The sequence below is a fragment of the Plectropomus leopardus genome, chromosome 15, assembly GCF_026936395.1.
Source record: "Plectropomus leopardus strain MGB_pleo_1.0 chromosome 15, ASM2693639v1, whole genome shotgun sequence".
NCBI classification, from domain to species: Eukaryota; Metazoa; Chordata; class Actinopteri; order Perciformes; family Serranidae; genus Plectropomus; species Plectropomus leopardus.
In genome coordinates this window covers 4467574-4492968 of record NC_142190.1, presented here as the reverse complement: position 1 = coordinate 4492968, position 25395 = coordinate 4467574, and the positions used below count along the sequence as shown (strand labels likewise).

Here is a 25395-nt window from a genome sequence, read left to right as displayed (position 1 = left end):
GACAGTTGCATTAGACTCCTCCACTCTCATTAGTTGTTTTCATTTAGGTGCGGTGCTTGTAAATGCCAAAAGAAACCCTAGGAGGAATTGGGATCTTGATGTTCCTTATATAATGTTGTTACCGGCAGTGTTTCACACATACTATAGCCAGCGGCGTCTCATGCAGACGCAACATGTTCCATCCAGCCACATTCTCATTTGACGTTGCCTGGCGCGTGCTGTCTGGCAACATATCATACAGCCGTGAATGGTGGCTTTTGGTGTCAGGATCCTACGCCAAAATCACTGTAAAAGTGACAGTATTTTACGACTTTGGAATGAGAATCGGCTCGCGATACATGGATAAATTACATTTTTTACATTTTTATCATGACATAGTTCTGATTACATGTGATATGTAAGCTATCTTTGACATCAGCAAGTGGTTGAGATGCTGCTGTTGGCATGATATAGGCAAAACAGCTGCCAAGCTACAAATCACTACTTGAGACCAACAAACAACAAAATCATGCTTTTTTAATGAGACACTGCAGCCTCTACAGCTGTTCTAGTGCCACCAGAACTAATCCTTACCCTAACCTAATCCTTCTTCCTAAACCCAAAACATCTCTTTCTAACCATAACCCAGGGGTTTTTGTGTTGGAAGATAACCACATGTTAACTGCAACATTGTTGAAACATAATTTCAGTGTATCCACTATCTCACACAAATGGTACATATCTATGGTTTGCAGAAACGTAGGCCTACAATGCCAACATTTATGCTGGTGTTTGAATGTGCTTTGTGATTTGGACATCTGATTTTCAAAGGTTTTTTTTCTTTTAAACAAATCTTATTTAACTGTGTATATACCGTGTAAAAGAGTTACACTGTTAGCAGGTAGAAGTGTTTTCAGAAACAAACCCAAAATGGAGAAAACTGGCAAAAAAAAAGAATCATAATCTTCACCTAGATGATTTTTGAGAAACAGAGCCTTTTGTGTCATGCAGAGACACGTCTGAAAAAGAGAATGAGAGGGTAGAATTATCTATTCACCCTAAGTTTAAAAAAAAAAAAAACCTTTTTGCATACAGAAATTGTTTTCAAAGATGTGGCTCCACATTTTGCTATTGTGCCTTATTCTGAAACCAACCTAGTGCATCTCTGCTTTTCCCTGTATCCCCGTGGAATAAAAAATGAATGAACACTATGACCACATTGAAGTGTCTTGCAGTGGTTTAGCTCACTGTCCATTTGAATTAGCCTAAGCTCTCAGAGGTAGCGTCTGTTCCCAAAGAAAATTCAAATTGCATTTTACAGTGTGGGCTGTTGATCCACATTGCGCCAGGCTTCAAAGTGCAACAAAAGAAATGGGGTGAAAAATCATATACAAAGAAAGCTGTTCAGAAATTTCCCTGCATCGGCCCTTTTCTCATGCAAAGAAGCCTCCTCCTAACATGGAAGATATCCTTGCAGAGACAGCACTCTGTGATATTGTACCCAGGGAGGCGTGTTAATCATTTTCATTTCAAACATAGATATTACCCATTCAGACTGATACACGATGCTACATCTTTTGGAGGAGTGACAGGTCGAGTTGTTTCATTTCAATCACTTAATTTTAGAGGATGTTTGTTAATGAAAAGCTTTTCTGTAGCTTTTTGTGTGTTTTCAATTTAGGATGGCATTTCTGAGTTTGAAATCCAGTGATAAAGGTTATTTCTGACATCTGACTGCACCAAAATGTCTCCCTAAACCAGAGAAGCTGTTAAGTTATTAAAGTTTTGTTAATAGAGATGTTTTTTTAAATGCCATAGAAATCTAGTGAGCAAGAAAAAGGACATTTAAATTGAATATTTTTTTAAAGCAGACTTGCAAGCAATGAAGGAAGGAGCCTCAGTCTGTGGCATTTAGGGTTGACTAAAAAAAAAACAGCAAGAGAAAAACTATATATGTGTATGTATATGTGTATATTTATATATATACAGAAGCGCCCTGCAGAAGCATTGCACCTCAGTGTGCAAAACACAGCAGTTCAGCGAGGTTGCCGTCACACATGCTCATGCATGTAGTCTGTTCTAGGCATTAGGTATCCTTCCAACTTGGATCCTATTTTGCCATGTTTTTAAGTCAAAGTGACTAACAGATACAACAGTTTTAGACCAGTATTTAGTGACAGCACTACACTCTGTCATGGCGAAACAAGCCGCAATGTAATCACAAAGGGCATTTGTGCATTGGCACTTTACGTCAACTGAAAATGTCTGCTTTTGCCAGCAACTGGTTTCGAATTATTATTAGCAGTGCCTGACAAGTTTACTGCCTTTTTGTTACCTGAATTTACGGTTGAGTTATGCAAAGATTGACCCCTGTACAGTTGAACAGAAATTAGTTAAAGACACCTAAACTGTTTTTCCTACTAGACTGAAAACATGTTTGTTTCTGCTGTAAAGTTGGGCATTTTATTTTATGGGGATTGACATGCTGTTGGAGCCAGCCTCAAGTGGCCATTAAAGGTAGTGCAGTTTTTGACACCTCCGTGTTGGCTCCAATTTTCAGCCCCGGAGGTTGCTGCTTGGTTTGACATCTGACAAGACAACAGCTGCTATGTAGGGCAAGAATAATAGATTAATACAAACATCTAAACAATACAACAGAATAGAGAAGCAGCCCACAACAATAACAAAAAATCACATCAAATGGCCTGATCTATTTTTAATTATGTTGTGCATAATTGCTGGGAGATGATTTACGATTACACACAGTGCACAAAGTCACACACACACATTTTAAACTGTGAACACAGAGCAGCAAACTATAACAAAAAAATCTTTCAATTATGTCAGATCTTCACATAGAAACAGGCTGAAAGCCATTACTCTTATTACCTTTATGCACACAACAATCACACCATAGTTCTCGGCTTTGCTGGACTGTCATTATTACTTCTTGCTTTAGGCGTGAAACCAAAAGTGAACAGTTTGAGAGAGTGAATGTGGGTGAAGCTTACGAGAAGGAAGAAGAAGAAGAAGAAGAAGAAGAGTGACAATTCAGTGGAGACTTTGGTAGCTTTTCAATTTGATTTTTGAAAGTAAATTCAGTATTGTATCACTTGCTCTCTGTTTTTCCACGTTTCTGTGTCTAAGTGACTTATGAGGACAACAATGTGAGAGATTAGACCAGTATTGAACAAGACTGTCACAGCCGACAGGTTCAAAACAGGCTGCAATGTAACGTTATTGGGCAATGGGGCTCAGTCAATTTACGTGCATCCTGGTGCATGAAGCAAGGTCATTTGTGGGCCTTTAATTTGCGGGATTATTTACTGCCACTTTGTCAAATGTTTTGGTGTAAGATGTCGATGCCAAAAGCCACCTTTCATGTCAGTATGATATGCTGCCGGGCGGGGTCGGTTTATAAGGCTGCCATTTGGCACCTAGTGTGGCAGTATGCTATACAGACAGGGAGCGTCAATAAACAGAATCTGTTGCGGCCGTTTGATACACCACTGGATTGTGTGAGGTTGAAACGCTGCCAGTAAGAATGTAATACAAAGAACTGGAAGGTCCCTAAAAGGTGTACCGAAGGTTGGTGTTCACTTCCTGTCTGAATGGGATGGATTTTTTTACACCTAACAATGTGCCCTTTTTTGCCTAAACCTAACCATCCATGACTTTGTTACTTAATCCCAAGCATGTGCTTTTGCTGACATCTCGCCGTTGGTTTCCATACGCTTTTGTTAACTCAACACAGCCACATGCTTTTGTAGAGTAATCCTACCATGTGCTTTTGTTGACATTCCAGCGCCAGTAGTGGCATCCTGAAATTTCAACATCAGACGCAGGACACCTTGAGCGTAATATGACACCAAAGTCCACTGACATAGCAGCAATATGTAATTACTAGGGATGAGAAGGTGTTGGGCATGCAGAAGAATGAATTATGGGTTGAGTTTATTCCCAACAACTCCAATAAACACTTTCAAAATATTAGATCATAAACAGTTTCAGTCTATCTAATTCTATTTGTTTAGTACTTTGTGCCATCCTAGAGAAAATCATAAACCTACAGACATCCATCTGTGCATTCAGATTTCTTATTGTCACACATGCCTTGTTTCTTGTTTGATACTCTGAAACTTCCTGAAGTGAAGTCGTCCAGGACTCATTCAGAAATGTTTGTGACATTTAAGGGCCATCCAGTTGGTTCATAATAACACTCACTGTTGTTTCTTCAAATGTCGACAGCTACGAGGACCACTGTAGCCACTGAAATGAAAATGAGTGAGCTTCACGGTGAAGAGGCTTTTCCTCCCAAGAATCCAATTACTCCCAATTAGACTGGAGTACCTGTAATTCCTCCCGGGTGGCGATGAGCCAGAGATGCCTCTGAGAGAGTTGTTAACTGTGATATACTCTCATTTAGTTGATTGGGGCACCACGGGGACTGGTGCAGACGAGGAGAGAAGACAGCAGCGGGGAGAATAAATAGAAGCTAGGTAAAGCAGAAAAAGGGGAGGGTGAGAGGCGAATGTGTGAGGAAGCGTGATAGCACTATAGATTTGTAGTTCAGCTCTGGAGGGCTGGCAGTTCCATCCCGACTGGTCTAATCTCATCCATATTAATGTGTTTAGTAGTTTTGCTATAAGCAGGGCAGGAAGGCAGCAGCGGCAGCAGTGAAGACACCGCTTACTGACATCTCATCTTTCTGGGGAAGCCAGCTGGGCTTTGTTTCTCATCTGCTTACACAGGTGTGGGTGTGCATGGCCATCAATGCGCCCAAGTTGTCCTCATTCAATATTCAAGTGTTCCAGCTTGTAAAGAATGAGGAACAATGGGTTCAATTAAAAGTAAAGCTCCAAACAAGTTCATAAATTCAGCAATGTGGAAGAAGTTGGTTTTATGCCACTTTAGAAACCTGAGGATTAAAAATAATGTATGCAAACACAAATTGGCTATTTATACACATCTGTTCATGGAGTGCATTAAACACAGTCTGAAGGAGTACTGCAAGAAGAATAACTGCAGTTAGACTTTACTCAAGTCGAAGTAAGCTGAGGTCCAAAAAAAGTTACTTTTCTGAATATTTTAACAGGTTGTTTTGTTTTTTTAAAACAAAAAATCATAAATATTTAGTGCCTGCTTCAAAAAATGTCCCTTGAGAAATTCAGTGGTTAGACATCTTGGCACAGTCCTCTCACATTTGGGGATGTTTCTGTCTGGTTCATATCAGCAGTCTTGCAACGGCTCAGAGCTGGAGGGTTTACTGTGTATCACAGAAGGTGTCTGCACATCAACACTCTTGCATTCCAAAAAAAGAGAAACACAAGTAAAAAGGGTAAAATATTTTTGAGATTGCCCAAACAGACAGATGTATTGGAAGTACTCAAAAAATAACAGTTTCTGTTCAAAGGACAATAGCTAATATCCTTCCCTGACAGCTGGTCCAAAAATGGTCCTGTGATTACCAATGACGTTAAAATTCCTCATTATTCAGCATCTAAAAACTTTCACTTATTGCATCCCACGTGTCATTTTACTGTACAAATCCATCTGAAAATTTCAAATAAATTTGCAGCTTGCACATTTTTCCCCTTCAGGGTTAACGTTGAGATGATTTTATTTCACGTGTGTTTATGCATGACTCAGAAAAGCACTGACCCTCACCACGTGCATGCTGAACAGGACTCAGGTCTAATATGTAAAGCAGCCTTTGACAGGTGTCAGTCAAATCTGCTTTTGATCATATGCCATCCTCTTTACCATACAGTGGACAGTCAGGACATGTCAGCCTGTCCGGTCACATTTTGGCTGACAGGCTTCTCATCTTAAACAGTGCTGAATGTCATGAAGAGAGAAGTCATTCAAATTTGTCCGGTCAGTTCATTTAGATGAAACACTTAAAGACAACAAACGTGGACCAAAGTACATCCAGAACTGATTTAAAATAAAGCATAAGCAATTTAATTCTATAAATCTGAGCAAACTGGCCTAATTTCTTTCGAAGGCATGGGAAGATGTTGCAAATTACAAGTTACATGAAACTTACAAAAAAAGACAAGACAAATGTTTAAAAAAGGTTAAAAAAAAAAAAAAACAAGAAGAATGTTTTATTATTATTATTATTATTATTATTATTATTACTATTGATATTAATATTAATAATACTTTTCTAGATATTTTTACCTATTATTTCATTATTATCCTTTACTTTCTCTTCTCATGTAGCAAAAGACAACTGATTCCAGGTTTCAAAGGGTTAATGGATATTGATTGTTCCAAATCTTTTAGCTGAGTTTAGTAAATAATTAATTTTTATTTTATATATTTTTACTTTTATTTTATTATATATCTTATCTTGCATCAGTGGAGAAAGCTTTTCATTATGAAATTATTTTTTTAACTTATGTTTTCTCAGAATATTTTATTTATACATTTAGTATCAATATTTTGCAGCTTGCCAAAAATGTTTAATAACAAAGTTTTCTCATTATATTGATTTAAAAAATACAAAAAATAAAATAAAAAAATAAAACTTAACCCAGTAGTAGGACTCTGCCTTGGATCTTTGTGTGTAATATGGATAAACAAGTCTGAGAAGACAAGTAAAAGTTTGACATCATCGTATAAAATACATTAATATGGTATTATATGACAGGGAAAGATCTAAAGGTTAGAGAACAAATATCACCTGTTAAAATGTTTTGTACTCCAACGTCGGTGTTGTTTCTTATCTTATTTGAGGATTTGTTGTATCAGAGCTGGTGTAGGTTGTATTACTGTACTGGGTTGCAGTATATTGCAAGGTGTTTCTGTAACATATCCACCACCTATGGACCGATACGCCTGAATTATTTACTGCCGTGCATCAGTTATGCAACATAAGTTTGGTACTGACTGCTGGATCATACAGCGGTTAGATGAGCTGTGGTTTTACAAAAACTGCTGCTTGGATTTTGATGCTTGTCTCATATGGTGCAATTGCTTGAAGCAGCCAAAAAACACATAGAAAGACCAGTATTTTAGCAGGATTTCTCATATATGATAAACCAAGTAAAGGTCTCTGCATCAAGGCAAAATTTGTGTATAAAAACTAAATTTGAATACTTTTACTTCACAATTAATTTCTCCATTAAGAAAACACTTTATATGAAGCAGGTGCACTTCTTTTATTATTTTTAATGTCTGGATTATACAGATTATAAAAAGCATTCCTTCCAGCCCTGGCCAGAGTCCATGTCAGAGTCCAAGGCTACACTGAAAACCTCTGAAGGATCCTAATCAGCATTACTTTATTATTGTCCACAAGGGGACATTCCTCTCCTCAACACTGTAAACATTACACAACAATAAAACAGTGATTGAACATTAATGTGCTCAGGGTGACATCTAGTGGCTTTCTTAAGAAACAGCAGTAGAAAACAAAGGAAAGATGCAGAGGCTTTTGGATGTTAATTCATTGTGCGAGGTAAATAAACAGAGTGGTTATTGCCTGCGTCTTATTTCAAACTCCAAGTGCAGAGATGTGTTTATTCACCCAGCACAATACAAAACAAAGAAAGAAATTAAACCCTTAAGTGGCATTTTAGCTATATGTTATGCAGTTTTTACCGAGCACATGTCCCAAGACACTTGAGTTAACCCTTTGAACATCAGTTTTCTTGTGCTGCATTCAGACCCTTTTCACATGCATTTAAACCTTTGACACTTAAGCAAATCTGTTTGTTTGTTTTTTTTTCTTAAAAGATGGCTAAAAAGGCAATGACAAACTTGACAACAGATGTCCCATAAATTGCAAGAAATTAGGAAAAGAAAATGGCCTGAACATTTGTGAGATTTTTAAAGAGGGAAATTATTAGGAATTATTATAAATATTACAGCAATGGATAATAATTAAAAATTAGGGAAAAATGTCCAGAAAACTATACTATTATTAGTAGTGGTAGCAGTAGCAGTAGTAGTACACTATTAAGTTTTTGTTTATTTATTATTTTTGGGGGGGTTGTTTGTTTTACTTTTTTTGTTTGTTACATTTTTTTTTTCCTTTTTTTATTTTATTTTATTTAGTTTTTTTTTTCAGATTATTTTCTTGTAACTGGTAATTTATAACTTCTCCCCGTGTTTTTGAAAGAAATCCAGCTAATTTACTCAGATTTCGAGAGTTCATTAAAAACTGAGTTAAGTGATGGTGATGAGTCTGCATACAGATGAAAAGCTGGCCTTCTGCTGTGATCAGAGCAACCTGGAGCTGAATACACTTAAAACTGTGGAGATGACACTCAGGATTTTTACATGCACAGTTTAGTGGAGCTACGGTCATAGCTCGATTAGGCCATTTAATTGGATCACTGTCCTTGTCCCAGCATACAAGGTACAAGGTTGATTTATTAGTCATTTTTTAAAAGTAAATAAATGTAAACGTACATAAACATAGTTTAAAAAATTTAATAAAAAATGTATCCTTAAATCCTGCTATGTCTTTTGGATACGAAGGAGGAGTTAAGAGTCCCGCAGTCTGGGGAAAGAAGCTGTTCTGTAGTCTGGTGGTTTTGCAGCAGATACTTCTGTATCTTTCTCCCTGAATGCAGCAGGCTGAACAGACTGTGTGTGGGGTGGCTGCTGTCTTTCAGTATCCTTTGGGCTCTGTGCAGACACCTCACTTCTGTAGATGGGAACCAGTGATGGTCTGTGCAGTTTTAATCACCCGCTATAGAGCCTTCCTGTTCTGGGCTGTGCATGAACCATGCTAGTCGGTGATGTTTCAGTCAGTATGCTTTCTATTGCTCCTCTGTAGAAGTAAATCAGGATCTTGCTGTGGAATCCCCGTAATAAGTGGAGCTTTTGCTGTGCTTTTTTAACCTGGGTGGTGATGGTAGATAGATACGTTCTCAGTGATGGTAGCTGTTCACCTGCTCCACCTCGGCTCCACTGATGCAGACAGGAGTGTGGGTCTTTGCCTTCTTCTTTCTCAAATCAACAATCAGCTCCTTGGTTTTGCTGACGTTGAGCAGCAGGTTGATCTGTGTGCACCACTGCAAAACTGTTGACATCCTCCCGGTATGAACTCTTAATGATGGTGGTGCATTCACAGGGTGTGAATCACACTGAATGTTGGACATCCACTGTCTGGGAAATGGTGGATCCCAGCAACCTGAAGGTTTTCACAGCAGACACAATGTTCTGTATAGTGATCCGTAAGTGTTGGAGGTCTTTCGTTGACACTATCAGGAAAAAAGCCCAGTGTAGTACTACATATGTCAAATGCTGGTGTGATGTTTACTTTCTGCAGCTTTGTTGTCCTTGTTTTAATCTCTATGTCTTTTTCTGTATGTAGATGGGGAGCAACAAAAAATCCTTGTATGTCCACATGAGCCAAAACCTAATTGTGATTGTGTGGGAACAGAAAGTGTGTCGCTGGGAGAGCCAGCGTGTTTCTCCTCGGGGTGAGACTCCTGGCTCTAACAAGGTGCCAGGCGGCACAGAGGAGTGTGCTGGAGCCTGAAGTGTGCTGAGAAGGTGTGATGATGAGGGGGAGCAGTTTGCCAACACCTCCCCAAATGAAGGCAGAGGTGTGAGGAGCAGGCAGGAGTCAGAGTGCAACCGAGGGTCGCTATAAGGTCAGAACTTCAACTGAGGCCACAAACATGTGGCGAAAGTTAAAGTGTTGGTCTGTGCTAAATGCCAAATGATAACAGAGTGCATTTTTGCCACAATTTGGTAGGAGTGGGGCATGAATATATGACTAATTAAACAAACTCTGCTTGATCTTAGCTGGTTTAGATAATTTGAATTGTCTCATCAACAAGCTTTGTCCCTTTTTAAAATGTATTTTCTTATTCAGATACAGTATGCCTATTTTTATGTCTGACAGCTAGATGGGTAAAAATAGTAATTTAAGTGTTTTAGTGGTGTGTGTGTGTGTGTGTGTGTGTGTTGAGTTTGAGGAGTGTTACTCCCAACACCTCCACACATGAGAGCTGCAGTGTGTGAGGAGTCCTCGCTGCTCCATCCAGCAGCACCTCACCTAAAAGGCCATCTCAAGGTACAACGTGCTGCGAACAATAAACGGACACACGTTTCCTCCGTTTCACACAGGGTTTCACAGGGTCACTAAAAGGCTGCAGAAAAGTCAGACTGAGACTCAAATGTACCTTTTTGTGCAGAAATATTTCTGACTCTGCAGATGTTAGAAACTCAAGTGAGCTCGCTGCTGTTTGAAAAAGACAAACAGATTTTTATCTAAGTGGCACAAAGGTTGCATTAAATTTTAGTCATGTGATAAATTTAATTCAAAGATGTAATGTGAAATGTCTCGACAGTAAAGCAGCCCTTTCTCATGTAGTATAGCAATAAAACAGGATGACGTAACTTACATTTAGACGAAAAATCTACAATTCTCGTTGCTTGTGAGCGTTACTGAAAGGATGGAGATATGCCGTAACAAGTTTTTTCAGTTTTTTTCAGTTGGCCGCAGATCACTGTTTGAGACCAACAAGCAATAAAATCTGTAGTTTTTTCAGCGAGTTATCGCTGCATTTCCAGTAGCTTTTAGCTACTGAATTAAAGTGTTTTTGGTGACACAATGCTGTGTTTCTACCACAGGTATTGTGCTGGGTGCCACGAATTCCTGTTGCTTTTTTCCGAGACTTTGCTGTGTTTCCCGGCAGGATAATGCCATGAACACCTGTTGTTTTTTAGCCAGTCATCACTGCCTTTCCAGCGGCTTCTTAGCTGCCAAACTTGGGTGTTTTTTAGTGAACTGTTGCTGTGTTTCCACTGGGTTTGTACCCAGTAAAGACATTGTTTTACACAAAGACATCATTGCATTTTCTGCTAGAACACTGCCATGAAAAGTGGTTGTTTTTCGTAAAGACATAGTTTGTTTTCCTGATTAGATACTGCCATGAAAGAGTGACATTTTCGCATTTCCTGTCAGGACAGTGCAATGAAAAGCAGTTGTTTTTTACAAACATTGCTTTGTTTCTTGCTGCTTTAGTGTCACCAAAACCGTCATTTATCACTGTGTGTACGGCAGCTTTTAGCCACGAAACATTTTTTTTTTTAAAGACCTTTGCTATGTTTCTGTTGTGATAGTTTCATTAAATACTGTTGTTTTTTTACACAGACATCACTGCATTCCCGCCAGGATTGTGGGACCAAAACAATTTATTTTAAGCCCAAACATGATGTTTTCATAACCATAACCATTTTTTGTGCCCAAGCCACATGTTGATGACAGAACTGTTGAAACACAACATATCAGCTACATAATAACGTACAAATGTAATGTATCTATGGTTTGCAGAAACGTACAATCTAACATTAATTCTGGCAATTGGGATTTTTTTTTGACTCAGCTTGTTTTACTGTAATTGTTTTAGGCTAAAGAAAATGTGAGATTTATCCAGTCTCCACTAGAATAACATTGATACCTTGTGGTCATGTTTCTTTTTTCTTTTTTTTTTAACGAAATAAACATATTTAGTCTGCTGAATGAATAAAAAAATGTTAACGTAAACAATAATAATAATAATAATAATAACAATAATAATAATGTGGGAAAACTTCAGGGCCTCGTTATTGCGCTCATTTGCGCTCTGTCTCTGATTTAGGTCAAAATCCAGAACAACAGAAGTATTTAACAAGTTAAAAATCACCATATTATGAATTGGGCAAAAAGTCAATTGCTCTTGAAAAGCATTCCTTGTTTGATAATTTCCATAAAGATGTGTTTTCTATGAGTTTGACTCTGAGGATGAACTATAAGATATCACATCACCCTCACTAAGCAGAGAGTATGTACACAAGACAAAAGAGCAGTTGGTCACTAATTAGCAGCATTCCTCGCTCCGGGGGAGAGCGGAGGGGAGGAGGCGCTGTCTGTGCTGTCAGCAAATGTGAAAACAGTGGGGGTACACACACACACACACACACACACACACACACACACACACACACACACACACACACACATACACAGAGAGAGATAAGGGGGGAGTAAACAAGTGTGCCATTCCTTGTTTATCCTCGGCTCCGCTGTGGAGAGCAGAGCATTTGGATGAATGGACAAAACTTTTGTGCTAAGAACTGCTGCTGGTGTCCAATTTGGTGCAGAGTCAAAGAGTGGTCGTGACCCCTGACAGGTCGGAGGGGGGAGAAGTTAGAGAATGCAAAATTTCAGACAAAGACTGAGGAAAAATGAGACTAAAGAGTTCTCACTAAACATGCGTAAAAAAAATCCCTGTTTCTCAATTAATTTTATCTATTTATTTATTTTTTTACAACAGGTACACAATCATTTTGTAGTCATGATACAAGACAAGAGAACATTTGCACTATTTATTTCATATTTTATTCATTATAGTTGCAGTTAGTTAATGAGCTGGTTGCACATCTGTTAAACAACAAACAAACTGAACAGATTTTGGGTTCATGATGTTGCTGCCATGTGGATCAAAGCTTTGCTGATATTTAGTTGCCTGAATTTTTTTTCATTCAACATTTCTGCCCCATAATATCTTCAGATGATTAAGCCTCAGTTTACAATTTACAGCTTTATTCTTTCTATTATAAGAGGCTTTCATCAGCTCACATCACTATATATAAACTGTGATGCAATAGTAACTGTGCAGTTCTCAGTTTCATCTGCAAAATTGTACGTCATGCAGACTGACTTGACGCCCTTTACATTATTTCATTATTCATTATTTCAACTGTACAATACTCTTTTATTTAATTCTTACCTATTCTACTTTTCCATTTATATTTAGCACACTTCTAGTATGATGCAAATATTTGTATGTATTTGTTAAATTTCTTATGTACATATTTGTATTTATTTCAAAAACTTGTATTTCTGATAAAACTTACCTTTTTCTTATATTTTTTTTCTTATTTACATTTTTGTGTGTTTTACTTATTTTTTCCTTAATGTTTTTTTCTTATATTTGTATTTTTCCTGTTATTTTTATTTTTATATTTGTACAAAGTGTGTTATTCAGCATAATGCTCCACTTTTCTTGCATGCTCATTATTTTTATTTCTATTTCTTTTTTTCTGTATTCATGTATGTGGTATAAGAACGACTGTAATGTCTCCTGATTTCCCAAGGGGAAAATACTGATGATGATTTATGACAAGCATTTAACTTCTGGTTTTGAAAGCAGAGAAAAGCAAAACTAGGCTACAAAAAATAAATTAATTTGACTGATAAATGTTTCATAAAAAAAAAAAAAAAAACACGCACACAAAAAAAGTTGCTTGGCTCCAAACTGTGCCTGCTGTTAATCAGAAATGTTCATCACCTTCTAGTGGGCCCTATTGGTAGGTCATGTCTTCTTGTTATTTGCTATTATTACATCTTTTCGATTAAGGTCTATGTAATTCCAATATTAAATCCATTATAGCGTTCGTGTCTTCTTTAAAATCAGATCTTTGTGTTTCCATGCAGATAAAATCCCTCTTCATTAGCAGATGCTTGGACTGAAGGAGCACGTATTTGTGCACACTGTTACCTCTATTATATCAGTCCTGCTTGACCCATCATCATCATCATCATCTGGCCCATTTGTGCCTTTTGCACCAGTTTGCTCCACTCTGCTTCCCAGCGGGGCTCCTGCCGGCCCCTGACAGCTTTGTTTATCCCAAACAAAAGAGCCATTAGGGCACATTAGGGGCCGATGAGGATCCTCACACCCGCTGTAATGGGCTGCACACGCCGTCAGTGCTGCACTTAAGTGTCTTCAAAAATCTTAGCGTAACCCTTTGAAACCTGGAACGACATCACTGACACAAGTATTTAAACCTTTGAAACCTGAGCAAATTGGGGTGGTTTTGTTTTGTTTTGGGTTTTTTTTGGGGCAATGGGCAACTTGGCAAGAAATGTCCGGCAAACTGAAAGAAATTAGTAGATTTTATAACTTATTTTTTTGAAAGTTAGGAAAAAATGTCCAGGGAACTAAAATTGTAATTGAAAATTTTTTTTAGAATTATTTTAATTTGTAATCTTTTTTTCACGTCATTTTATTGTTTTATTTGTTTCTGCTGTTTTTTTGTCTTATTTATTTTCTGTTATTTTTTTGTGCTAAGTGTCTGAAAATGTTCTCGTACTTTTTTCTAATTTCTTGCAAATTTTCCTTTTTTTTTATTAAGTCGCTCACTACCTTCTTCGGTTTTTCAAAGAACTGAAGCCAGTTTTCCCAAGTTTCAAAGGGTTAAAAAATATATACATATATATGTATATATTGCAGGCATAAAAGTGTCAAATTGTAATCCATAATATTGCAAAGTAGAGTTATTTCAAAAATCTGAATATTTTAGTTGCGATAAGAGAAGGAACAATCCGATACATGTGATTTTTTTTTTATATACAGATGTTTTTATCCAGCACATCGTGAATTTGATTAAAGTCACACTGATAAACTTTAATGAGACAATGAAGGTGAAAAAGCACACGATTAATGCTATGTATGTAAGCTATTTTGGTGTTTGCTGCCCTGTAATGATCTGTCACCCCTGCAGCTCGTCTCTGCTCTCACTGATGAGCAGTTTGGTGTGAGGCCTCCTCCTCTCAGCGGGGTGGTGAGAAATCTCAAACCATGAGGTTGTCTGTAAAAACAACGAGGAGAAAAGTTAGACACCATCTGTGAGAAAGGCAGCAGGGAGCAACAGTAAACTAATTAACAAGAGAAAATTAGATTGAGATTAGAACAACAACCATCCCTCAACATCCACAGCACAAGTCCCGAAATTTAACTCTTTAAGACCTGGATTGACATCAGTTTTTTGTGTTGTGTTCAGAATCATTTAAACCTCTGAAAGCTGAGAAAACTGGTTTAATATTTTCAAACTGAAAGAGGAAGTAGTAAAAGGTAACAAAGAAATGAAAAGAAAGATATGATAAATAGCTGGGTGAGATGATTAGATATTATTTTATGTGTTGAAAACTACATGAATAACTCTTATAATTGTATTTTTTAAATTATACCAAAAAAAGTATTTTCTTGCACACCTGTGTTTTATTATTGCTTATTTTCAGGTAATTTTCTTGTAACTCTTTTTACTAATTTCTTGCTCTTTTTTGGGACATTTCTCTAGAAAATATCCAGAAAATTATGTGTATTTGTTTTACTCTAAATTATCATACAGAAAAAAAGATAAACAAATAGCACTTATTTTCTTGTTTTTGTTTGTTTTTTTCATTTCCCTTTTCTTTTATTTTCAATACATTTTCTTGTAACATCTTAATAATTTCTTGCTTTTTTTTTAGCGTCATCTCTTATTAAGCTGCTCTTGACCTTCTTTCCATGTTTCTGAGAGAAATCGAGCCAATTTCTTGATCAATGGGTTAATGGATTAATAAATGCATCACAATTTGGGGGGATTTTAGTGGATTATCTGCATGGTTTAGCGGGTAACAGAAGAAAAAGATAGATGTATGTTTTAAGAAGTTACTTCTTCAAAACACTATCAGCTTTTGTCAAGTTAGAACAGATTTCCTCCTCTGAGACGTTTTGATGAATTCAGGCTCTGATCAGCTCTGAGCGTCTTTATCAAACAGATTGATTTGTTTGGCTCATTTAAGACAGAATAAAAGACATCTTTACAAACAGCCCTTGACAGAAGGAAAGGACAAAACGCAAAAGAGGGACTTGAACTCACAACCTTCAAAATATAAAACCATTTTTCAACCAGCCAAGTTATAAAAACCACAAAATATGTGACTATTTTTCAAAATAAAATTACAGATTCAGGTCGGTTGGTTGGTTGTAATTTCTGGGGGTTCACAGCAGGTTCAGGTTATTTTGATGGATTAAAAAAATATGCTACAATCTATGAAAGACTTTTGATTGTTTTTCTGTTGGGCTTTTTAAATGATTACCTGCGAGGTTTAAAGAAAACAGAAAAAGGTGTAAATGAGAGACTTGAACAAACAATATCCTAATCGAAGGATCGTTTCTTTACCAACTAAACTACTACGTCTGAGTACTGCAGGAAGTTAATTGGACAAAAATTAGACATTGTCAGGTTGTGAGTTCAAGTCTTCCTGTGTTTTTAGGGTTTTAAGTAAAACCCTCAGAGAGCCGTCAGAAAAGTCTCTCTGACTGTGAAAAATAAATGTTTAACTTATTTCATCACCTTGATATAACTTTTTTAAGCCCTTAAAAGAATATAATGTACCGTACTTAGTTTGAGTGAAATGTAAAGGAGGGACTTGAACCCCAAACCTCCTAATCATAAGACAAGTGCTGCACAAACTAAGCTATCCAGAATGAACATTAGGAGGAGACTCTCACATACAGGTTAAAGGAGTCAGATTCGGCTTCGTGTCGACAGACTGCTTCGTTAGGCTGATTCAAGACAGGCTTCTCACCATAAGAGACACCTGTGAGGGTTTGCAGAAGAAAAAGACAAAAAACACAAATAAGATTTGAACTCACAACCTTCAGAGAATGGAAAATATTCTCTACCAACTGAAATCTCAGGTCGGTGTGACACAAAATCAACTTTTTTAACATGGAAATTCAGTTTCTTCGTGGAGCTTTACAGCAGGTTTAAGGTCATTTAATAGATAAATAATTATGTTACAATCTATTAAGCAGTTTTGATCAGTTATCTCTTCCATATAAGTTTTTAAAGCTCTTTAAAAGAAATGTTTTGTTGGATATTAATTTTAGCCAATCCTATATTTCCTGTTAAAAGTTTTAAATAGTTTGACTGCATGTTTTAATGGGTAACAGGAGAAAAAGACACTGAAATGGAGGGATTTGAACCTTCAACTTTATGATTATGGGACAATGTCTCTACCAACTGAGCTGAGAGGACTTATTGATCAGTGGTGACTCGTATTAATGAGAACAGTTTGTCAGTGTGAACAGGTTTCACTCTGAATTAGTTTCACTGTGATCATCTTTCACTGTCAACATGTTTCAGTGTGGAAACTTTGTTTCTCTGCAGGTTGATGAAGGTGAAGTTTCTGCAGCTTCAGTTTGATCTTCTTTCTCTCTCTGAATCTTCCATTCATCGATGCCAAAGATGGTCCGGAGGATAAAAACACCAACTGATGACACACCGTTCCCGGTTCAATTCCCAGTTAAGGTATGCCACACAGGAGTAAATGTGATGAATGAATGAGAGCTCTAATAAACAACAACTAAAAACTTCAAACCTTACGATCACAAGAACCATTCGTTGCGATTTCTCGTCGATTTCAACTTGCAAATGTCTGAATTTCCAACAACAGGAGAAGGATACAAGGATTCAAGAGAGAAGAGAGAGAACGTGTTACTATAACTGAGCCCTGAGGGTTGAGCTCGCTAGATAAACCAGCTAGCTTGACGGGCAAAGTGAGTTTTTAAATTTTGTTGTTGTTGTTGGTTTTGTTATCACTTTAAAGCATTAGCGAGTATTATAGAATGCATAAAGGTTTATTACAGTGGCCACACTCCATTATAAGGTAAGGTTTAAGTAGAGTTTTTTTGTTTGTCTGTTTTGTTTGTTTTTTATCAAAGCCTTGGATACGTCAATGATTTGCAGCAACGTTGACTGCAACAGTGCACCTGGTTAAAAAAAAAAATTAAAAATTTAAAAGCATGCATTTTCTCCATATGTTAACTATGAAAAAAATTAATAATTTTGTTTTTTAAATTGAAAAATTACAACACTGGGTGGAAAATAGTAAAAATTACAAATTCAGTTTTTTATTTTTATTTTAATGGGCAAATTCTTTATCCATAAACAAAAATGTTTAGGTTCACAACACTATTTCCATCTTTTCTTCATTGATTTCAACTCAAAGCTGTTGCTCTTATAAATAACAAAAAAGCAGTCTATCACAAAAACTTACTTGGCGAAACTCCAGATGTGACATGAATATAAATTATTTCTGTTTGCTTTTGTTTCTGTCCATGTTCATTCTTTTATTTATTCATTTTTATTTTAAGATTTTTATTGATTTATATATTGATATTATGATTATTTATTATTATTTATCATGTTCTGTGTAGAATGCCAATTGTCTGTGCTGTCACATATGATTGCGTTATTGTTTATCTGGCATATTTTGAACATATTTTTTTGTCAAATGAATCTGTGAAAAAAAAAATCCAAGGCAAAAGCCCAAAATGAAAACCCAGAAATAATACAATGCAAGTTGTTATGTTTTGATGGCTGTGGGATCAAAAATTGCAGTACCACTTTTATTTGCACAGTGTATTTTAGACTGCAAATTCCAAGATTAAACAAAAATACACGATCCTGCCAAAAATCCGTGCATGTACATGCATGAACACAAACAAAATTACCAAAATAAAATGCAGAATGTAAAGTGCATAAAATGCTGCAAACAGTCCCATAAGGGTCAGTGGAGAAGATAGTCAACAATGAGTCCATCATTTGCAGTTTGGTAACATTTGTCACGCAGCAGGACTGTGCCCTTCTTCCAAACTGCAGCACGCACGCGCACACACTTACAAACACACACACACACACACACACACACACACACACACCCCTCCTCCCAGCGCCAGGGCTTTATAAACCCCTGCAGTCGTCTCTCTCTTTCACAGCACCTTTAGTCTATCGTGTGCACCAGCTGCTATAGTCCAGTCTTGCTCAAAAGGGAGCTGCATTCCTCCGACGAGCCTGCGTACGCTTTTTTAACAAAAAAAAAATCCAAAAATATTTGGGTTAATTTCCCTCCAGTGGCAGAAGAAAAGATGAGCTCCGCCTGCCTGGTCCTCCAGCAGCCGTCCTTCAGCGCTGCACCGCGGTGGTCGAGCCCGCTGACGGTGAGCAGCAGCTCGGACACGAACGGCAGGTAGGCACCGGTCACCGACTGCGTTTTAACGTCAAAATGTAAATTATGGTGGACAGATTACAAACAGGAAACTGTTAGCTGATGATATCGTGAACATATTAGCTGAGACATAAAACGGCCACTAATTTTAGCTGCTGTATGTTAGCTTAAAGGTAGTTTTAATCACTGTACGTTACAGCGGCTGCTTTTGTAATGAGTTCACTGACGCACATTAAAATACACGTTTATTTGCTCGATAGCAATTTAACAGATAACAGTTAAATCCTACATTTTGTGTCAAAGAAGTGTTTTCTAGGTAAAGCAAATAATTGCTAAGCTAACTCTAGATTAACCAGAGTCTGAATGGTTGCTAGGCGACAAGAGCAGCTAACGTCCATATTTAGATGCTAAATAAATAAAGCAAAACAAACTATTTTTCCTCAACAAAAACTCAGTTTATCAGAACTTAAAGTCAAACCTAGGTATTTTATGGTTACCTAGAAAATTGTTTTTCCTAAATTACTTTATCAGGGGTATTTTTCTTTTTTCTTTTGGTCTCTTTTTTGTGCTTTTTAGCTACCTAAAAGAGGATATCAGAATAGAAATATAGGACTATATGATGTGGTATGGTGAGGATAGTGCTCAAACAAAATCCATCTTGAGTGTGTTTTTTAATTTGTCTGTCTGGTGGAGTCTTTTTAAGTCTTTGATTAGTGCTCCTAAGCAAAATGTCTCTAAGTTATCTAAATTTTACTTGATTGTATAAAAAAAAAGGTAATTTGCCGTATATAATGTTGAAAGTTTCAGTTTTGACATTTAAACCAAGTTTTATGTTCGAGTTTGTTATATTCTAAATATTGACTGAAAGATTTTCATTTTTATTGTAAATGGGTATTGGTTTCAAATACCAGTTATCAGTGTCATTAACTATTAACAGTCTGTATCGGCCCTGAAAAACCAATATTTTTACTTTTAATACTTAAACACATTTTCCCTCCTGTTGCTTGCTTTTACTTAAGTGACATTTTCAACACAGGACTCTTATTAGTATTTTTGCAGTGTGATATTAGTACTTTTACTTAAATAAAGGGTTCGATTAATTTCTCCACCTCTGGAAACATCAAGGTGTGCAACTAGATAGAAAACATGTCTAATTTACCGTTTGTTTTTATTCAAAGCTTTTACAGTAGCCTAGGATCAGTTTGACTGTATTTAATAACTCAAAATATTCAGGAAGTTTTAGAATGTAATGAACTTTATATTTCTCCTTCGTAGCACCCAGACGCCCCTGTGGAGACCTTGGTTATCCAGCAACACGGATGGAGAGCGATGCCCACGGAGCAAGCTGTCCTGTGTAAGTTACATTTGATTTAGGATCACAGATTCACTTAAAATTTGTGTTTTGTTTATCAGTCTTGGTTCTCAGAAATATCAAAAACCTTTATATGCAACCCCACCTTGACCGATCCCTACCTTAACCTGATTTTGGCAATCCATATATCATAGATATTTTTGGATTTGAGCCATATTTGCGCGTTACCGTTATCTTAAACTTTTTATATTTGCACTCTTTCCACCTTTGAACTGCTGCACAGCAATTTAACTTTGGATAAATAAAGTTTTATCTCAGATATATCGAGGGACAAAATCTCTGACAGCAAACAAAACAAAATTTCTTATGATGTGTATGTGGTCGGGGCTCTCATGTGTGCATTCAGGCAGTTAAGGAAGTCAATCATGTTGAATTCATCAATAGCTGCTGGGCAGCAGAGCGTAGAGAAGGTGTCAGCATCAAGTCGTTTCCCCTCTGAGGTCACCGTCAAATCCACCTCAGCCCTGCATGAAGAAAGACAGCCCTTTCATTGATTTGAATGGAGCCAGTGCATCGACGCTGCAGGCAGGGGTGTAGACACACAGGGGGCTCCTGGCCTGCACGCCTCAGAAACACATTTAGTCCCACATGGCAGCGATAAGGCTGCAGTTTAACTCTTTGAAGTCTGGATAGACATCAGTTATTCCTGTGCTGCATTCAGAGGCCTTTCACAAGTATTTGATCCTTTGAAACCTGATCAGAAAGGGTTAATTCTCTTCAAAAACATGGGGAAGGGCGACAAGCAAATTACAAGAAATTGGTAAAAGGTGACAAGAAAACAAACTTAGTATTGTTACCTTTTTGAGGGCATTTTTTGACCCTTAATTTATTTATTCATTCATTTTGTCTTTCTTTGTTTATTTTTATAGCTTGCAGGACTTTTCTTGCCAATATTTTAAAAAGGAGGGAGTGAGAGAGATTAGAAAATTCGCAAAAAAGGGGGGAAAAAATGGCCACATACTATATTTGCAATTATTAAAAACAAAATATAGGAAAAAAATTAATTTGTAATTTTAGGGTTATTTCCCTTCTTGTTTTTGTTTGTTTTGTTTTGTTTTTTTTAACTTTTTGCTAAATTTCGGGTAATTTTCTTGTAATTTTCCCTTTCTTTTTCTTATTTGTTTTTATTAATTTATAGCTCATTTTGGGGTCTTTTTTTGTCCATGTGTTTTAAAGAAATCAAGCCTATTTGCTTAGGTTTCATAGGGTGCAAGTAAATAGAAGAAAAATAGAAGAAGACTTCTACCAAAACCTCATCACCTCTTGACAGTTTACAATCATCCCAAATTTAATTTGCAAAGAGGTCTGAGTGAGCAAAACACCAGCGTGGCTAGAAGAGTAGCTGCTCATTTCATTTTAAGATTTATAGATGACACTTAAATAGAGGAGACATTCATTGTGACACATAAACAGGCTCATAGCTGTAAGGCTGTCGTCTTCGCTGGCAGGAAGCTAACACGCGCCGGGTGACACCCGGGTGGGAAATTAACACCAGTCTGCTGCCAAATGACGCTTCACTCTCACCATCAGCTGCACTGACACGTGACCAAAAGGCTCATATCATCTTTTCTTTTCTGACATTTTGCAGGATGAAATTCTTGTTGTTTTCTTTTAAAATTAGTATTTTTTATTTTATTTTATCAGTTTGACCAGACTATAGCGATAGAAAGGCACCACTCCCCTAAAAGCAGCATTGCTTCCTGCTTGTTTGGGGGAAAGATGCCAAAATGAACACCTCAGGGGAGAGACTGGCTGAGGGGGAAATTCCCACAGTCCCTCAGGAGAGCACACACCTCGTTACAGAGCCGCTCCCTTCACACGCTGAGCGACGTGCCAGCTCACCGCTGCCTCAGCCTGTGATGTGTTAACACTTTGTTGGCCATCTGATTGCCATATGAGAGGTTAACAGTCCCGTTTTTTAGGCTGTTTTAGTGTTTCAAGTACAGCACGCTGGCAGCTAGAGGTCTTTCTACAGGTCACAGTTGGGTTTGCCTGATGTGCAGAGTCGGGGTGATGGAGGGAGTGTGAAAGAAAATGTGTGACTGTAGTTAATTCTTCTTTGTCACTTTTTTGTTTTAAACCAAATCACTCAGCACTAACAGATTTTTATTTTATTTTTTTGCCACTAGGGGGCAACAGAAACAAGTTGTGACATATCAACACCAGTGATTATAACAATTATGATCGATTAATCGATTATGATCAGTCATAAAAAATTTAATCAAACGTAATGCTGTTATAATATATATACAATATGTTGCTGTGAGCTTTGATTTATGAAAAAACACATTTAGTATTGTATGGAAAAAAAAATCATGTTTTTTCAAATATTGATTAATTGATTGATAAATTTACCAGTTAATCGATTATAAAAAGTGCTGTTGCAGAGCAGTTGGTTTTGGGTCCACCTGATGAATGCAAGTCCAGTGCACTCACCTCCTTTTTCTCTGACTTCTGCAGCCGTACTCCAGACCCACAGTGCCAGGCTGCTTTTCATCAGATGGCAAACCGCAGGCCTTCCAGCACCCTGTCAGGTCAGTGTCCTCTCTGTTTTTACACGTCTCACATATGGACTTCTGTAGGCGCAGAATCATGCATTAAATCCACATTGGAGAGTGTAGTTTGACTCCTCTGGAATTTGAGCAATGCAGCAAAAGCTATTTCTTTATATTTAACCCTATGAGATCTGAGGGAAGTGGCTTCAGTTCTTTCTTTCTTGTACTTGTATTTTTTTGGGTAGACTAATTTATAACAAAACGTCATATTTCTCTAAACTCTTGTGGTTTTTATGCTTAAATCATCATTTGTAAAGTAACTTAAGTTGTCAGATAAATGTGGTGAAGTAAAAACTGCAATATTTCCCTCTGGACTTTAGTGAAGTAAAAGTTTAAAGCGGCATGAGAAGGAAGTACTCTAATAAAGTACAAGTACCTCAGATTTGTACTTGAGTAAATGTACTTAGTTACAATCCAGCACTGAATGAAACTTGCACCTGAATGTTAACATGATCTCGATGTTTCTCTCTTAAACAGGCTTTTCTGGCCTAAATCCAAGTCATTCGACTATCTGTACAGCGACGGAGAGGCTTTGCTGAGGAACTTCCCCGTTCAGGCAACCATCAGCTTTTATGAAGACTCTGACAGTGAAGATGAGGATGATGAGGACTGGGAGGAGGACGGCGACTCTGAGGAGTGCCTCAAACAGCCGTCTCATTTCACCTCCTACAACTGAGCGTCACAGAGCATCTCTGTCTTCCTGTGAAACAGCCGGAGAGACGACTGTTTGCATTTTGCCTGCAAAAAACGTTTATACACACTTAGATTGATTAACCCTTCAAAACCTGGACTGATCACTTTTCTTGTGCTGCTTTCAGACGCCTTTCACAAGCACTTAAACCTTTGAACCGAGAGCATATTAGTTTCTTTCATTAACATGTGGGGAAAAAGGCAATGAGCAACTTACTAAGAAATGTTCCACAAATTGCAAGAAATTAGTAGATTTAGACTTTTTTTAATTTTTGATTTTTTTTTAAAAGCTAGGGAAAAATGTTGAATTAAAAAGAAAAAAAGTGGGGCATAAAAGTTACATTATTATCATGATTCTATATTTTAAATTATATTAAACATTTTTGAAAATATTTTTATCACCATTGGTTTTTTTATTTTTTTGTTTTATTGTTTTTGGTGCCAATTTCCAGGTAATTTTCTAGTATTTTTTATTAATTTCTCACTCATTTTTGGGTAATTCTTCTAAGACTGCTCATTGCCTTGTTTCCTTTTTTTTTTTAAAGAAATCAAGCCAATTTGCTAATGTTTCAGAGGGTTAAACTGCATTTTTAAAGGTGCACGGGACATTTTACAGATTAGGATAAATCAGCAATGTAGGACAAACAAACAACAGAAGTCACAGGAGAGACAAAATATTTCATTTATTTTAAAAATCAGCATGATTGTGTTTTTAGATTGTGTCTGCCTGCGTACCTCCCTAACAGGTGTGACCACTAAGGGACTCATGTCACGTTACTCACATAGACAGGTAGATAATTCAGAAACGCCACAACAAACAGAGATTTTAAAACGAATGCATACAATCCCGAGTCCTGCTGTCTGTTTTCTCGGCAAGCTCTCTGTAGCTGAGTGGTTTCACATCGCCTGTTGTCTGTACTGCACAGTGGTGCAGTGGTATGCAGTATCTGCCTCATAATGTTGTTGTTTTTTCTCAGTGTGTATGGTGAGAGAGGAAAGCCAAGCATCATGTTCTCCCATATTGGGATATTTGTTACGTTAAAAAGTCAATCTCAGGGTCTGATCCTTGCCAGTGTATATATATAGAAAGAACATTTCTAACTTATGTTGTACATAACTTGTACATAAACACATGTTTACATCGACTTATTTTTTTATACATTTATGCATTATCAGTCTCATTTTGTACTGTCCAAACACTGTCCAAGCTGAGGTTGTATTTAAAAAAAAGTTTTGGGGGAATAAAGAATGTTTTTCCTCAATTGTTTTTACTGTTATCTGTATGCGGACTTGTTGTCAATGTTTTTTAACCATTATTATCTCTCTGTAAAAGCTTTTGATGTGCATGTGCTGCTTCTGATTAGCTTGAGGGAGCAAAGGACCGCTGAGATTAAAGACAAAGACAAGTGGGGGAAAAAAGGGAAGGTGAGAGGGAGATGGTAAATTATGGGTGCAAAACAAAATGATAGAGAAGACAGATGAAACTGCAGAGTAAAGAAACTGCCAGTTAAGGAGAAACTAGTGGAAAAATCCACATTTAACTAGAAATGAAAAAGGATAATAGCACTGTCTCTTTTAAGGGGTCCTGTATCAAAATATACTCTTAAAGTTTGACTAATACATATATCTCAATAACTATAATGACTTGATAGTTTTAGGTAGTGTCTTCCTGGAAACACCTAACATTGACCCACTGCAGCAATGTGTCCATGAAGCCGCCAGGTGGCAGCACAGGCAGCAGTTTCTTCTTTTGTGTATATTAATATTGTCCCTGTCATATCAGGTCATGTAGTTGTTTTTTTCTCTCAGTGCAAATGCCAATACATATTTGCATTTAATAGAAAAACTGCAAACAAAGTAAGGTAGTACTAGTTCTACATTGCAAAGAGTAGTTTGCTCAGCCACATAAACCTTTTGAAACGTGAGCAAATGTTCTTACAAAAACATGGGTGGAAGGCAAAGAGCAATTTAACAAGTGAACATAAAAACAAAAAAAGCAAGAA

The 25395-nt window shown here is 37.0% G+C and overlaps 1 protein-coding gene across 3 annotated transcripts in view; it reads left to right on the top strand.

Annotated features, from left to right (window-relative positions):
• LOC121953000 (protein ripply1) overlaps nt 1-24652 on the top strand; it is a 32017-nt gene extending 7365 nt beyond the window's left edge. The window contains exons 1-7 of one of the 3 annotated variants that reach the window (XM_042499906.2): nt 16308-16463; nt 16936-17076; nt 17222-17324; nt 18682-18796; nt 20051-20129; nt 22608-22681; nt 23180-24652. In XM_042499906.2, coding sequence (XP_042355840.1) covers nt 17324; nt 18682-18796; nt 20051-20129; nt 22608-22681; nt 23180-23378 — 468 coding nt within the window. In that variant the 5' untranslated portion in view covers nt 16308-16463; nt 16936-17076; nt 17222-17323 and the 3' untranslated portion in view covers nt 23379-24652. Of the gene's footprint in view, nt 1-16307; nt 16464-16935; nt 17077-17221; nt 17325-18681; nt 18797-20050; nt 20130-22607; nt 22682-23179 lie in introns of those variants that run through there. The other 2 variants (XM_088088847.1, XM_042499907.2) reach the window with 2 other exon arrangements.
• The last annotated feature ends 743 nt before the right edge of the window (nt 24653-25395 follow it).